The sequence below is a fragment of the Pagrus major genome, chromosome 17 (assembly GCF_040436345.1).
Source record: "Pagrus major chromosome 17, Pma_NU_1.0".
Lineage (NCBI taxonomy): Eukaryota > Metazoa > Chordata > Actinopteri > Spariformes > Sparidae > Pagrus > Pagrus major.
In genome coordinates, this window is record NC_133231.1 from 17,165,154 (window position 1) to 17,180,341 (window position 15,188).

The following is a 15,188-nucleotide window of genomic DNA, read 5'->3' on the forward strand; positions in this document are numbered from 1 at the left end:
TGATGCCCAACAGCCAGTCAGCATATATGGGCTGTGTGTGTGTGCCACTCCACCCTGTGCAATGCTGCTAATCCCTGTTTGGGAGAGATTAGGTCTTTAATTCGCCAGCCGCAGGGATTACACTCTGTTATTACCCTCAATCCCCCCCATCCGCCACCACACCGCACCATTTCACCCTATGGGACCTAAGGTTGGATGTTGCACGTCACAGGGTGTGTGTGTGTTTGGGGTGAATGCAGGAAGGGGAGCTATCTGCAGGTGGCATAGAAGTCGGTAGGCATGCTCAGGCACATTCACTCAAGCAAAAAGCACAAACACACTTAACTTTTTGATCTCCATTGCTACAGAATGTTGGAGGAGTCGCTTGTGTGTGTGTTGTCTGTCTTGTGTGTATATTAACTCTTTTCTATTTGTTTATTCCTACGTTTAAGATTTCCTGAAGCGGCCACTGGAGCAGTACGTCAGAAGGCTGGAAGTCCCTGTCCGAGTGGTGAGGATGGAGCAGCGGTCTGGACTTATCCGCGCTCGCCTTAAGGGAGCATCCCTCTCTACTGGCCAGGTGCGTGACACCTCGCTACCCAGTGACCTGTTCTCCGTATGGTGTGTGCACTGGCTGGTTTGTCTAAGGATCTCTCTCCGTGTTTCTAGGTCATCACCTTTCTGGATGCGCATTGCGAATGCACAACTGGGTGGCTGGAGCCGCTGCTCGCCCGCATCAAGCAAGACAAGTAAGACACACGCACGTAAAAAAGCATTGTTGAGTCTGCAGGGGCCTTGCCCTTGTGTTTATTTGCTGTTTAATTACTCATTCTCTGTTAACTGCTTTCTGCAAGCAGCTACTCACACGCACACACCAAACACACAGAGGCTTTACAAAGGTGTGATGAGTGATGGCTGATGGGAAGTCACAGCATGGTCCATTGTTTAAATGCATGTGGTTCTGGAGGTGCGGCACCTCACAGATGCGCACTTTGTCATGATTGATGACCACCTGAGGTTATAAACAGCAGTCTGACAGATGTGTGTGTGTGTGTGTGTGTGTGTGTGTGTGTGTGTGTGTGTGTGTGTGTGTGTGTGTGTGTGTGTGTGTGTGTGTGTGTGTGTGTGTGTGTGTGTGTGTGTGTGTGTGTGTGTGCGTTGCTGTAGGAGAACAGTGGTGTGCCCCATCATCGACGTGATCAGCGATGATACCTTCGAGTACATGGCAGGATCCGACATGACGTACGGTGGCTTCAACTGGAAGCTCAACTTCCGCTGGTACCCCGTGCCCCAGAGAGAGATGGACCGCCGCAAAGGAGACCGCACGCTGCCCGTCAGGTTGGTGATAACGGCAGGATGAACTTTCAAATAAGACGATCCGGGTTTGACTTGCTGCATCGAAGTGTCTCTCAGCCAGTTTAATCCCCACCAGCTCCGGGCTGCTGTTGTGCAGCTGACCCTGACCTCTCTGTTGAGTCAAGTGAAAAGAGAATTTGCCTGCAGGGACATAATTGAATCATTAGTAAAATACCACATGAATCATACACACGAAGTCAGCCAGTCAGCTGTTTAAAATAACTTATATCCTGTGAGCTGTAGCATTGCTGATAGGCATTCACAATTGATGTGCACGGAGTAATCACCCTCCACCATTTAATTTACCACAGTTAATAATCATAAAATGCTCCTCGGGCAGAAATAGTGCAAGAATCAGTTGAACTTTCGTCTGTAGCTGAAGTCAAGATGTTAATAAGATTCTGTGTCATTTTGTCCCTTGTATCATTTCTCATGGTCCAGGCCCGGGAGCTAAATTCAAGAGCTTATTTTTGCCTGTCTATCATCTCTTCTTCCTGCTCTTGTTTCGAAGCATGCTTGACGCCGTTATTCAAGGTCACACACATAATATATCTTACGTAACACTCTGTGTCCCTATTTTCAGCTGTTTTTCACAGCTCTGCGTGACAAAGTGTTCCTAAGGGTGTCTTGTAAGTGGCCTAAAAAACAAAAATGGGATGTAGTGTCAGGGCAGGAAATTAAGAAGCACTTTACACTAATGACATGATTTACATAAACCCTGTCACGAATTAGTTCTGCATTAGAACTAAGAGCTATTTTTCAGTTTGGAGCTTGTGTATTAAGTTTTAGTTATTCTAGCATAGCCAGATCTTTATCCACAGCACCAGTTCTCATTCTGGCTTGTTTGTATTTCTTTAAATGAATCACAATTGTCTTGGGCAGTGCTAAACCCAGGATGCAGCGATGGTGCCTCGGCAAAATAATGTCTGGGAGAACTTACTGTTGTTAAATGTCTGTCGTTGATTGTAATTGCTGTAATGTTGTGGTTGTTTTTGTTCAGACACAAAAAGAATTTCCAAAAGGATAATACACGAAAATAACTTGTTTTGCTTGTGGGGAATCGATCCCTGGCATGAAAGGATAAATTCACCCAAAAATGACATTTCAGTCTTTGTCTATTCACCCCATGCTGAAGGGAAGTCAGGTGATGTTTTGTAATCCTGAAATCATTTCTGGAGCTTCACAGCAAAACAGCTTTGCAGCATTCTCTGAAACAACTGAAGTAGATGGGGACTTGTTTTAAAACGTAGAAACAACCAAAGAAAAAAAATACTGATAATTTTACACATCAAACTCAACAATGTTAAATCTGTTAAACCATGTTTTGTGGATCACCTGTGAGTGTCTTCAAGTGTTAATTGAAAGTCTCACATGTTTGTTTGTGGCCACTGAGGATTAAAAAGTAAAGTTTAGGCCCTAATGGGATTTGAACCCATGACCCCTGGTTTACAAGACCAGTGCTCTAACCACTGAGCTATAGAGCCCTTGTTAGGAGGTGTAATCAGTGCAATTATATAAAGGTAACACCTTGTACAACCATGGGTGTGGAGCCAGACTAGATGAACCAGTTACAGGAGTATTCTCCTGAGCTTGCAAAATCTCTGGAGCTTCACAGCAAAGCAGCTTGCAGCATTCTCCCAAACAAATGAAGTAGATGGAGACTTGTTTTAAAATGTAAAAAAAAACAAAAACAACAACTGAATAAAATGGCTCCATACAGCTCATCCGGCATAATCCAAGTCCCTAGAAGCCCTGAGATCAAAAGCTTTGATACAACATTGTGTCCTTTTTTAAAGACTAAATCTTCACTGTAGCAGCTGAGCTAAAAGCGTTGGCATTGTCTCTTCAAATCCAGCAGGGTTCTTTGGGCTTCTGAAGAATTTTATAGATTTTTTTAATTTCTTTAAATAAGTCCCCAATAACTTCAGTTGTTTAGGAGACTGCTGCAACGCTGTTTTGCTGTGAAGCTACAGAAATGTTTTGTGGACTTGTGAATGTGATTTAGATAATGACTGAATTTTCCTTTTTGGGTTTACCGATCCCTCAAAATGACTAAATTCTTGCAAAAGAAAAAAATAACCACTGCTAGCTTGTTTAAAGTCATACCTTTAGTGACCAGATTAGGGTTTAAGTAACTTTGCATTTTCAGTGTGCACGTTGCTACCTTTAAGTTTGTTGTTCCTGCAGTGACAGGGATTTTGAGAACAATAAAACACAGACAGCAGAAGGAAGGAGAATCACGCCTGAAACAGGCACCCAATGGCAGACTTATAACCGCAGTGTATGTCAGAGTGAGTCAGAGAAGATTTCAGTCGAGCTCCAGTAAAGCTCTCATACTGTGGAGTTTGCCAGTGGGAAATGAGCAGATACAGTAGAACAAGTCAAGACAGAGTAACACAGATGTGTTCGCACATGTGCATTTGGTGCTAAATGGCTGCTAATACGACTACCTTGGGAATTTCTCTTCATTAGCTAATGCATAGCAATTACAGGCCTGTTGCTGTGACACTCTGAGGAGCCTCATGGAATGACGAAACGGGAGGAAATGTCAACAGCTAAACTGGTTGTTACAGGCTCGTCTACCTTATAATTTACAGTGCTGTGCAAAAGTCTGAGGTCACTTGAAAAGTTTCTCGTTTCAGCTGTTGGACAGAAAAAATGTGGAACGAAGTATCCAAGGTTGAGAGTAGACCTATTAAATGACACATTAAAGGACCTCGTGTCAGTCCGATGCTGAAGCTCCTCCAAGTGATGAGCTGAGAGAAAAATCCTTTATTTAAATTTGAGTTGCCTTTTATTTTAGCAGTATTTGCTTTCTTTCAATGTCAGTGTGGTTGAAGCAATAAACATCTCTGTGTGTATCACTTTACACACTGTGTATCACTCACTGTTTGGATAAATGTCTTTAATTAGAGATTGTGTTGCACGACAGTGTTTATCAGGATTCCCACAAATTAGTAGGTTTTGTTTCTTTTTCTGTGATGTGTTGAGTCTTGTAAAAATAGTGGTTTAATTGTCAGCTGAAGAGTTTAGAGAGCTTTGATGTGTTTATAGTAAAAAGAAAATGTATATGTATGAATGATATCGTCATCACGTCGGTTTGATTCTTCTGTTATTATCTGAGATTGTTAAACAGCATGTGTGTTGTTCAGAAAGCTAGTGTTCTTGTTGCTTATTATTTCCCACTCTCAGTCCAGTGCTGTAAACAAACTGTCACCCTGCATGCTCTCAGGATGTGTTTCATCTGTGTTTGTCCGTTTGTATGCAATGTATTGTGTGTTGGTAAGTGAACTTGGATGTCGACTGAAAGCAAAAACAGGCAGTAAGGAAAATACGCCTGATCTACAGAGGAGGAAACCGTTCTGTGAGGGGGAGAAATAGGGGAAGGCCATTAAACACAACCAACAGAGAAGTGAGCAGAAAAACAGTGAATGATAAAAACAGGAAAGCGCCGAAGCACAGGGGGTGAGAGCAGTGAAATATAAAACTGTGGGATCTGCGATGGAATCTGTAGATACTGTGTGACCTTTTAGAAAGCCGGCCATCGGTGAATTAAGTGGCACCTCGCTCTTAATTTAACCTCCTCTCCCGTCCCTCTGCAGGACTCCCACCATGGCAGGCGGCTTGTTCTCCATAGACAGAGATTATTTCCAGGAGATCGGCACGTATGACGCAGGCATGGACATCTGGGGTGGAGAGAACCTGGAAATCTCTTTCAGAGTGAGTGAACACACCCGCAGCCAATCGACATGACTGTTTTCTTCCATCCACTGGCAGGCAGTCAGGAGTGTCTGCTCGGGGTCAGAAACACACACATGCACAAATGACACTTGTGAGTTTCTGACTAAATTGTTGACTTGACTAATTCTTTGTCGGGCGTCATTCTGACTGGCATTCATCAAACTTTATTCGCAACACAGACAGGAGCGAGCTGTGTCATCCAGCTCCTAGCAGAGTTCACCAGTCAGCCTTTGCTCATCAAGCAATCAGACTTTATATTCTGTCATTTGTACACTGTATACTGTATAAATGTGTTCTTTGTGCTTCACAGATTTGGCAGTGCGGTGGGACCCTGGAGATCGTCACATGCTCTCACGTGGGTCACGTGTTCAGAAAGGCCACGCCCTACACGTTTCCCGGAGGAACGGGACAGATCATCAACAAAAACAACCGACGCCTGGCTGAAGTCTGGATGGATGAATTTAAAAACTTCTTCTATATCATCTCTCCTGGTGAGTTGGCCTGTCTGTGTGTGTGTGTGTGTGTGTGTGTGTGTGTGTGTGTGTGTGTGTGTGTGTGTGTGTGTGTGTGTGTGTGTGCGTGTGTGCACATTTAAGCATGCATATATGTGCTTGTGTGTGGAGCTTAATCTCTGTGGCAGTTGTGATCTATCCATTAACCCGGTGACAGTGCGATATTGCAGTGGTGACCCAACAGTGCGGGACGGGGGGCGGCAAGTAATTTCACGCTACTAAGCATTTATTGACTCACAGAAACGTATACACACACACACGCACAGGCTGGCAATGAAGAGACAACCAAAAGTAAATTCTTTAAATAGTGAATGTTTTTAGAAGCAAAGCACTTCTTAGAACTGGCTTTGAACTCACTCACAAACTCAATCGTTCACTTTTCTTTAGCACGCTACAGATTCTCCACAAGGGGGAGCTGTTCTGGCGACTGCTGACAAACCAGTTCTAAACATACAAAAATCTGCACCAGTTACGAGGTAGTAAAATAACGTCAGCAGCAGCAGTTTAGACCTGCAGAAATACATATTTTGATGTTGCCACCTACAGGCAAAGAAAGTAACAGCTGCTGCGGTTATAACACTAACCTCCAGATTCCACCAGGACTGTCCAGGCCACATTACGGGCGCGATACGGCAGTTCTAGAGTCCCCGAAGCAGCTCTCTGCTCTGCTCTGCTCCGCGGAGAATACCACCTTTTTTTTTTTTGACATAAGCGGACCGCAGCTGCGTCAATCAGCATAGAGCAGATCAAGTCAGACAGGAAGTCAGGCAGCGGAACAGCATAGTGCAACCCGTCAGTTTTTAAAAATAAAACATTGTGTACTGACTCAGGATCTACAGCACAACAAAGTCAGAAAGATTAACAACAAACGCACTAAAAACTCACACAATTTAACTATGTAGCCTACTCAACGACAGTTGCTGGTAGCCTGTGTAGTGGCTACCGGCTAAGGCGATTTACCAGACCAATTCCAATAATTTTAGCACAGGTTAGTCATTTAGCAGTGTTTCCCACACATAGACTTTACTTGGGCGAACCATTTTAACATTTTTTACCTTTATTTGTTTGTTTGAGGTGCCCTTTAAGTTACAGCATGTAGCCTGATAGACTGAACTGTGATGTAATTATTCGGTGTGACCACTACCGTTTTCTGGTTTTCAGTAGTCACTTTACATCTGTCTAAGTCATTTTGAGTCGGCACAGAAAATGTTCGTGGTAGTGGTTGCTCAGAGCATTTAAGATAATGGTGTCAATCCAGGAAGTAGGCTGGTTTAAGGGTTATATCTATGTAAGTCAACTCACAACAAACTTTATGGCTTTTCTTTAACTATTTTTTCTGACTTGAAGATGCCCCTATTATCAGTGCCACCCACAAAGCTGTTTCCACCTAGAGAAATGAAACTGGACTATTTTGAATCGCTTAAACAAGAGAGCAGTTCAGAGGTCTGGAGCCTGGCTGTATAATACATTCGAGTGTTTTCTGCTCTTCCATGAGTCAGGAGAGCTGCTCTGTTATAACTCACGCTAGTCTGACCCTGCACATCCTATAAAAATCATGGGACTGATGAGCATGAGGAGCAGGAGGTCGGTACTACACTGTGGACAAACCAACACACACACTATCTGCTCAGTGTTTGGAACATATTGAGCAAACATCATTACTGACAAAGAAGAATTAGATTATCCTGCAAGACTGGTTTGAAATGTGTGTTTCCAGGAATAAGATCATTTTATGGAAGCTTTTCTAATAGTCATGAATTCAGGCTAACTGCAGCCACTCCACCTCGTCTAGAGAGGTTTGATGTTCAACAAATAGATTTTTGTTGAAGTGTCACTTCAGCATTTGGCAGTTTCAGGTTCTTGACCATCAGATGGTAAGCTCTGCATTCAGTGACACTGGGTATAGCTGTGGGTGCTTCAGATCAATGCGTGACCTCATTCTACGTTGTAGTACCAATGAAACCCTTTTAAATAATGTGCACATGGAAAATGAATTTGACAGCCTGTCAAGAAACACTGGGCTGTATAAATGTAGTTTGGCGCCATAGTTACTGACCTTTGTGTTAATATGTGTGTGTGTCCAGGTGTGACCAAAGTGGACTACGGTGACATCACGTCTCGCACGTCTCTGAGACAAAAGCTTCAATGTAAACCCTTCAGTTGGTACTTGGAGAACGTCTACCCCGACTCCCAGATCCCCAGGCACTATTACTCCCTGGGAGAGGTACGCTTTTTCTCACTCACACTCATACACACTCTCTCTGACTCACAGACTTTTAGATACACAGACACAACTCTGATTCACTTCCTTAAGGCTGAAATCCAAGCAGACATAAAAAAAAACTAAAAAAAAAAACCTGAAACCTGTTTGACTCAAAGGGTGTGGTTTTATGTTCAGGTAATTGTGTTGCTTCATGTGTTTTCTGTGTGTGTATTCTGCTCAGATCCGTAATGTGGAGACCAACCAGTGCCTGGACAACATGGCTCGCAAGGAGAATGAGAAAGTCGGCATTTTCAATTGCCACGGCATGGGAGGCAACCAGGTATCTAAAGACCAAGACAAAGAAAAAAAAGCAAAACAAAGAGATATCATTAAAAAAGGTGTAAAAACTGTTTTCCACTGTGATATCAGGGTCTTTCCTGTCAGTACTCATGAAGGAGAGAAGTGCAAGGAAGAATGTTGTGGAGTATGAATGCGGAAAAAGATTTGTTTTAAAGTGTATAACTGTTTGTGCGACGTGCAGGTTTTCTCCTACACGGCCAATAAGGAGATCAGGACAGACGACTTGTGTCTAGACGTGTCCAAGTTAAACGGACCCGTTATGATGCTCAAGTGTCATCACCTCAAAGGCAACCAGCTGTGGGAGTACGACCCCGTGGTGAGTGGAAGAAATTGATGTCACAGTATCTGAGGAAGTGAGAAATGCACGGATTTACTGGTGGAGTAAACATGTACATATTAACTTACGCAGAGGCTTCTCATTCAGGTCTGGTGCAGAAAATGTATTCTTGCATTTGCACCAGAATAGCATCTCAAGTTGAAGGCTTGTCATTTTTGTATTTTCTGTTTGAAGCTGGCATAAATTAAAAAAGCAACATTGATAAAATAACAATGAGGAAAAGTAAATGCGAAAAAGCTACAAAACAGGACAAAAAACTTCAATACATTTTTGATTTTACTGACTTAATTTTATGTCCCCACACTTTGTAAGTGTCAGTGTTTCCTGTTGCAGAAAGACATGAATCACTACAGTTTACAATGAACAGCTTAGAAAGCGTGTCCCTTAATGGAAAGAGAAAAATTGGGAAAAAACACCAAAGGGGTGCTGAATGTGCATCAATCTGTCTATAAGTAAAGAAATTGAAAGGAACACAGCTTCTTTATGCCTCTGCGCCGGCAATAGCCATGGCCGGAGATATCTCAGAAACACCTGGAGGGAATTCAAATTTGGCACAAACGTTCACTGGTGTGGTCAAAGTCACTGTGACCTCACAAAACCTTTTTTTGGCAATAGCTCAAGAATTCATACGATAATAATGACAACATTTCACACAGACGTCTAATAGGATAAAGTGATGAGATTTTATATTCAACAGGTCAAAGGTCAACTTCACTCTGACATCGTGATGTTCTACAAAAATACTTTTGGAGCCATTATTTAACGCCATAACTCAGAAACAGAATTGTGACTATATTTAACATTTGGTTAACTACTAAATCACTGACACTGATCTTGGGTGCTCACCTTGAAGCTGTGTTGCCAGGTTGAAGATGTGTGTGAAGCATCCACATTTTAGAAATGTGTAGCTTCTCCTGTTCAGTCAGAATCATTTTTAATTGCCAAGCATGTGAACACATAAAAGGAATTTGATTGTTTTTTGTTTCTCTCGTTAACTTACACACTAATAGACATACAGCAGTAGTCTACTTTAAGCTGTAATTGAGCTTCAGGTGATTGTCTTGCACCATGTGACAGAGCTCTCAGTCCTCTGTGTAAAGTCTCTAAGTGAAGACAGCATGTTTCTCACTGGAATCATACATGTCAGTGATAACTACCATTTCACCAAGAACTCCACTTAATACCTTTTATTAAATTCCTTCAAAGTCTAAACTGCAACTTGACTGGTGCAAGGTGGTAATTCTAGTTTAAACCTTAAATAAACCCAGAGCACTCCCAATCCTCACACACTATGACAACACATATTTAAGAGCTGTCATTATGACATATTTACTGTCTTCAGCTTTAGGGTGATATATTCTAGTTGACACATTACCCAACTCAACCACAGCATGCTTCACACTGAGAGCTGAGCCAAGACTAAACCGAGCCTCAAAAAAAAAAAATTGAAGAATAGGAGGAACTGTATGTACACATTTTTATTTGCATAGCCATGTAGATTAAAATGAGCCAGTCAAGAGTATATTTGCATCCCGTCATGCACACGCTAACACACACATTCTGTCTGTTTCCCTGCCGAGCAGAAGCTGACCCTGATCCACGTCAACAGTAACCAGTGTCTGGACAAGGCCAGCGAGGAGGACAGCCAGGTGCCCAGCGTCAGAGACTGCTCACACACACGCTCCCAACAGTGGCTACTCCGCAACGTCACACTACCAGAGGTCTTCTGACCACACTCCGCATACTTGCAAACACACACACTCACACACACAGTGGCCCAGAGCGAGCAATCAGGGGAACGGAGAGCGTTTGTTACAATTGGGCACGAGGAAAGGAAAGACTTCCCATGAGGGGATTCGGAAGAGATGTGGACGTATTGGACGGTACTACCTCTGCCGGAGATCAGAGGGAGAAGTGTGTTTGACACGAGGAAAGACTCCCTCTCGGAGACGATGGCTGTCGTTTTTGTTTTTGTTGTTTTTAAAGAGATTCTAACGGAGAGAGGAGAGAGACTCGCTCCCGGGCGTGGATATGAGACTGACTGGTTCTGCACTCACGGCTTCCCTGGACAAAGCAGTCCACCCCTCAACTCATCACTTAACGTTTACTGACTGCCTCTTATGAGAGAGAGTGTGTGTGTGTGTGTGTGTGTGTGTGTGTGTCCTGAGATGAATGTATGCTTTGAGAAGGGAGCTGAATTCCTTGTTGATTTCTTTTTTTCTTTTTTATTTAATTTTGTAATGGATTTTGAAAATTAACTCTGGTGAACTCTATGAAGAAGGATGCATGTGTAAGCGAGTGTGTCTTGAGTGAGTGTGTCATGTGTGAGCGTGTCAGAGCCCCTCCTACAGTCTTGCAGCAGTGTATGTCTCCCTCTGGTGTTACTCCTCGGCATTTCACCCTACAGACTTCTCGCTGAGGGACTTCCAGAGGACTGCACATAAAAAAAGCGAGAGGACCGAACACGAGGACCAGACATCTGCCTTCGGCAGAGATCTAGAGATAGAGAAATATGATGTTTGTGATATCTTGAGATTTCTATGTCCAGTTTTTACATGGTTTTGTCTGTTTCTACAGTCCTGTGAGAGTGCCACAGAGCAGTAACCCTAGTCTGTCTGTCTGTCTCTGTTGTCTTTAAAGATGTTTAACATGCATACAGTAGAGCTAACACACACACACACACACAGACACACACAGCGGACTCTGCATATGTAACTGATGCTCACTGCCTAACGTAGTGTTAAACCATAGGGAACTCTCCCACAAGACACTACACACACACACACACACACACACACACACACACACACACACACACACATTATGTATACATATAGGAAAAAGGCTGCACTAGCCGGAAACTTAAATCCATTTTCTCATATCTTCCTCTCGATGACCTCTGGAAAAAAATACACTCCAAGGGCTTCTTTCCTCCGGTGGAGTGTGTGGATGGATGTGTGGGTGTGTGCGCGTGTCTTCAGTACTAATCCCAGTCCTGAACAAACAGCTCTCAGATTCCCTCGCTGTTGGACAACCAAGAGCCCGTAGCGTAGACTGACGGCAGATCAGCACATCACTGCGTCCGTTGTACAAAAGAGCAAAAAGCTGCTTTTATTTTCTAAACAGAGCCGAGTGTCCGCGCTCTCCCGAGGACGTTTATCTACAATAGGAAAAAAATCCTGGAGAGCGGCTGTTAGGATATCAAAGAGGAGTCGCTGAGATGTGTTTGGAGAGTTAATCAGGGACAGGATGATAATTGGAAAGAGCTCACGGGAGTGGAGAGTTGAACTGTGGATCACAGCAGGCATATCTTAATCCATAACTACATATCTCTCTTTGAAAGCTCACCTGCAGTATTTCACTATTCATATCTCAGTGAGGCAGACAGCTGAGCAGTTACATCAGTGTGTCATTCTCATTTCAACCATCATGCTCTCTCTATTCTTCTTTTTTTATTTTGTATCACTCCTGCGGCTGCGAGTCAGAGCAGGAGAGGTGAGTTTCATAAAGGTTTTAACCATTTGGGCTTCCTCCAGTGGAGGAGGGGTTTACACATAGGACACCGGTTCGTCTTTGTTGTGGACGTGGTAGCGAGAGGAGGCCGTTGACTGATTTCATGTCTGAGCGAGTGACTGTGTGGTGAAGATGTGAGCGTTTATTTTCTGACCGTGAGACAGAGGGGAGGGTAACGATTGTTCAGGTGGGGGTTTGAAGATAACCGACATGTCCAGGCTTCCACACTGAGCTGATCCAAATGTAGAAAATAAAGGCGAAAAAGTTTACAGAACGATACCAGGAAAATGTTGATTTCTGCTTCTTCTTTTTGTCTGCACACACACTCAAATACACACCAGTCTTCTCAGTCAGAAACAGGAACACTTCACAAAAATGGGATCTAAGCACCGCAATTGCCAGTGTAAATGTTGGCACTGTACGTTACTGCAAACTACGGACGAGAGCTGGGTATTGAACTTTCATGGCACCAACCAGTTTGCCTCGATACTATAGAGTATCGAAAGATGACTTCATACGTGAGGAGTTAATGTCATAAGCATCAGTGAGACAGTGTGCGTGCAGAATGCTTGTAGCGCATCAGTAAATTATCACATTCTGTTTTGCACAGCGTTCCCCTGTTACTTGGTAATGAATTGAATAAGTCCTATAGTGAATTTTTGAGGTGAATATCCAGACTTGAGAGTTTAAAAACAGCAGATCGGTAAATATCCCTTTTATTTCTATAAACAAATAGTATAAACAAATATTGATTCAAGGATTCTTGACCAAAAAATCTCTGCTGGACGGTTCCCTCTGGAGGTTTCTTGTAAACAAACTAAAGTTATGTTTACATTGACTTTGCGTATCCTCGAGGCCTGACAAAGCCCCAAATGCATTTCTTTCCTCATATATCATTAAAAAAAAATCTGATTTTGTTTAAATATTTGAAATTGCACTTGATAAACATCCATGTTTAATAGTTTGCGGTCGCCTTTGTCGGCCGGTTGCTGCATTTCTTTGGGTTTTCTCAGTAGAGAAGTGTGAAACCAGCTTGTTTGTGTGCAGTATGCAAACAAAATACACTTGTAAAAAAAATTTGGTTTCAGTGGAAAGAGTTGGGCCCAGTGGCAACCACACGAACATGGGGTGTGAAGTGTGACCACAGCTGCATGAGGCACCCATGGGTGTTAAAATATCATAATCTGTCTTATCTTGCCACAGCGCTGCAGAGGAGGTGAGTGTGGGCAGAAGCCAGAGGAGTCCTGTGGGAAAATGGGACTCTTCTGTCTTTTTAATAAACATGACAGTGCGGTGAAGGTAATAGAGTCGGGCAGCAGACTCACTACATGTTTTGTGTTGAGTGGATTATTCAAACTCCTTCACTTGATCTGTTGAATTATTCATTTGGCAGGATTAGACCCAGCGAGAGCCATCAGGAAGACATATTAGACAGCGGTGTTTTGCATACACATGTTAAATAAAAGATGCTTTTGTTTTCTGAACTCGTCTCCTGTATGGGAAATGAGACGCTGGGACGTTTTCATACTGCAACAGCTTCTCATTACAGATTTAATCTAGCTGAAATTTTGTCTCAGAGAACGCCTAAAAAAAAAAAATGAAATGTCAGGCACTGAGAACTGAGACGTGAAAAAGTCAATCTGCAGAGTGATTTTCTCCTCGACGAAGATTAACCTGCCCTGTAGTCCAAGAAGAGGATACACCTCCTCCCTCTGTTCACTCTGTGCGAACTGACTGAGTGATTCTGCCGTTAAGGAGATTTGGAGCTGCGAGAGCTCAGGAAGATGCTCCAGTTTATGTGCTGCAGACCTCAGAAGAACTGTGTGGAGACTTTGATGTGCAGAAACGGATCAAAGCCGAATCAGACTGCAGCCCGGAGGGAAACTACCCGAGCACGTACAGAGGAACAGAGTGAATTTCTGAAAGCAGAAGGCTGTCCATCTTAACGAGGTTGGTTTTTTTAGTGTTTTATTGATCTTTGCTTGTGACATCAGCTTTCTATTTTATTATTAAGACACTGCGCTTAATCTCATTCATTTAGACTCATCTTTGGTTGAGTGGACCTGGTCATGTGCATTCTAGACACCTGCCCAGGGCCTCGTTGCCAGTCGGGGACCCAGACAGAAAGGAAAAGAACATAACATATACTTTTAAATATGGAAAAAAAAATCTAAGAATAAAAGTCCAATCTAAAACATTATTTTAATGTTTATATATTTATTTATTCATGTATGTTTTCTTCTTCTTTTGCTTACATGTACAGGGAAAGGTTTTTCAGTGGTTTCACCTCATCACAAGTCAGGAGAAAGCATCTCTTTTCCATTTAAATATCTGAATCGGAATAATTAAAGACACATTAAAATGAAATGTAAAATGCACATAGATGAAATACTATAGGGCGATACTTTTCCTATAAGTACATGACTAACCAAGTGCGTATGAATACAGTAAAATATGTCATTACATGAGGATTTATTGCTTTGACAGAACTAATTTAAGAAGGAGGTTTTATGAGCCACAGTGCTCTTTTCAAACTGTTGAAGCCTGAACCTGTGAGACAGCAGCATCGTCCCGATTCAGCTCAGGTTAACATGATGTTTTATTTTCTGCTCCATTTCTTCTGTGTTTGTAAGATTGAATGAAGTTTCTGGTGTTGGAATATGGTGTTTTTAACACTAAAGTCTTTGCCTTTTTACAGATGATCAGTGTAAATTCACCTGGAAGTCTCTCAGGTAGGAAGATCAATCTGGACTTCAAGCTTTTAGGACAACACCTAATCTGTTGATTCTCTCCTCTATTTTCTGTAACAAAATTTTTAAAAACTCAGATTTTAAATGACCGTCACAAGCTTTCCTGTGCTCAACATGTTTGTTTATTAGTTTACTGGAGACTTCATTTGAAAGGCGTCTGGCTCCTTCAGCAGCCGTACCGTCGCTTTTCCTGCGGCTCTGATATTTATGCGGTCCATCTGTGCAGCGCCTCGCTGACACATTGACAATCTGTAAAGCCTTCACAGAACAGCTGACACCGTCTGACTCAACTCACACAAACAAACAGAAGGAAGTTTTGACTTGTATTCGTCCAGGGAACGTTAGATTTTAAATGCATGCTCTTTCTTTTCTGTTTGTAGCCTGTTTTATATTCTCACAGTTCAACATAATCCCACCTGGAAGCTGCCCAGTACAGA

At 42.7% G+C, this 15,188-nt stretch overlaps 1 protein-coding gene and 1 non-coding gene across 2 annotated transcripts in view; one reads left to right on the top strand and one right to left on the bottom strand.

Annotated features, from left to right (window-relative positions):
* galnt1 (UDP-N-acetyl-alpha-D-galactosamine:polypeptide N-acetylgalactosaminyltransferase 1) overlaps nucleotides 1-12,293 on the top strand; it is a 48,967-nt gene extending 36,674 nt beyond the window's left edge. Inside the window, exons 6-14 of the mRNA XM_073485213.1 lie at nucleotides 432-559; nucleotides 649-728; nucleotides 1,147-1,317; nucleotides 4,938-5,055; nucleotides 5,387-5,567; nucleotides 7,673-7,812; nucleotides 8,033-8,131; nucleotides 8,333-8,467; nucleotides 10,072-12,293. Of these exons, the coding sequence (XP_073341314.1) occupies nucleotides 432-559; nucleotides 649-728; nucleotides 1,147-1,317; nucleotides 4,938-5,055; nucleotides 5,387-5,567; nucleotides 7,673-7,812; nucleotides 8,033-8,131; nucleotides 8,333-8,467; nucleotides 10,072-10,218 (1,199 nt within the window). The 3' untranslated portion in view covers nucleotides 10,219-12,293. The remainder of the gene's footprint in view (nucleotides 1-431; nucleotides 560-648; nucleotides 729-1,146; nucleotides 1,318-4,937; nucleotides 5,056-5,386; nucleotides 5,568-7,672; nucleotides 7,813-8,032; nucleotides 8,132-8,332; nucleotides 8,468-10,071) is intronic.
* Nucleotides 2,747-2,819, bottom strand: trnat-ugu (transfer RNA threonine (anticodon UGU)). The gene has a single exon. It is a non-coding gene; the product is annotated as a tRNA-Thr (tRNA).
* Nucleotides 12,294-15,188: the final 2,895 nt, after the last annotated feature.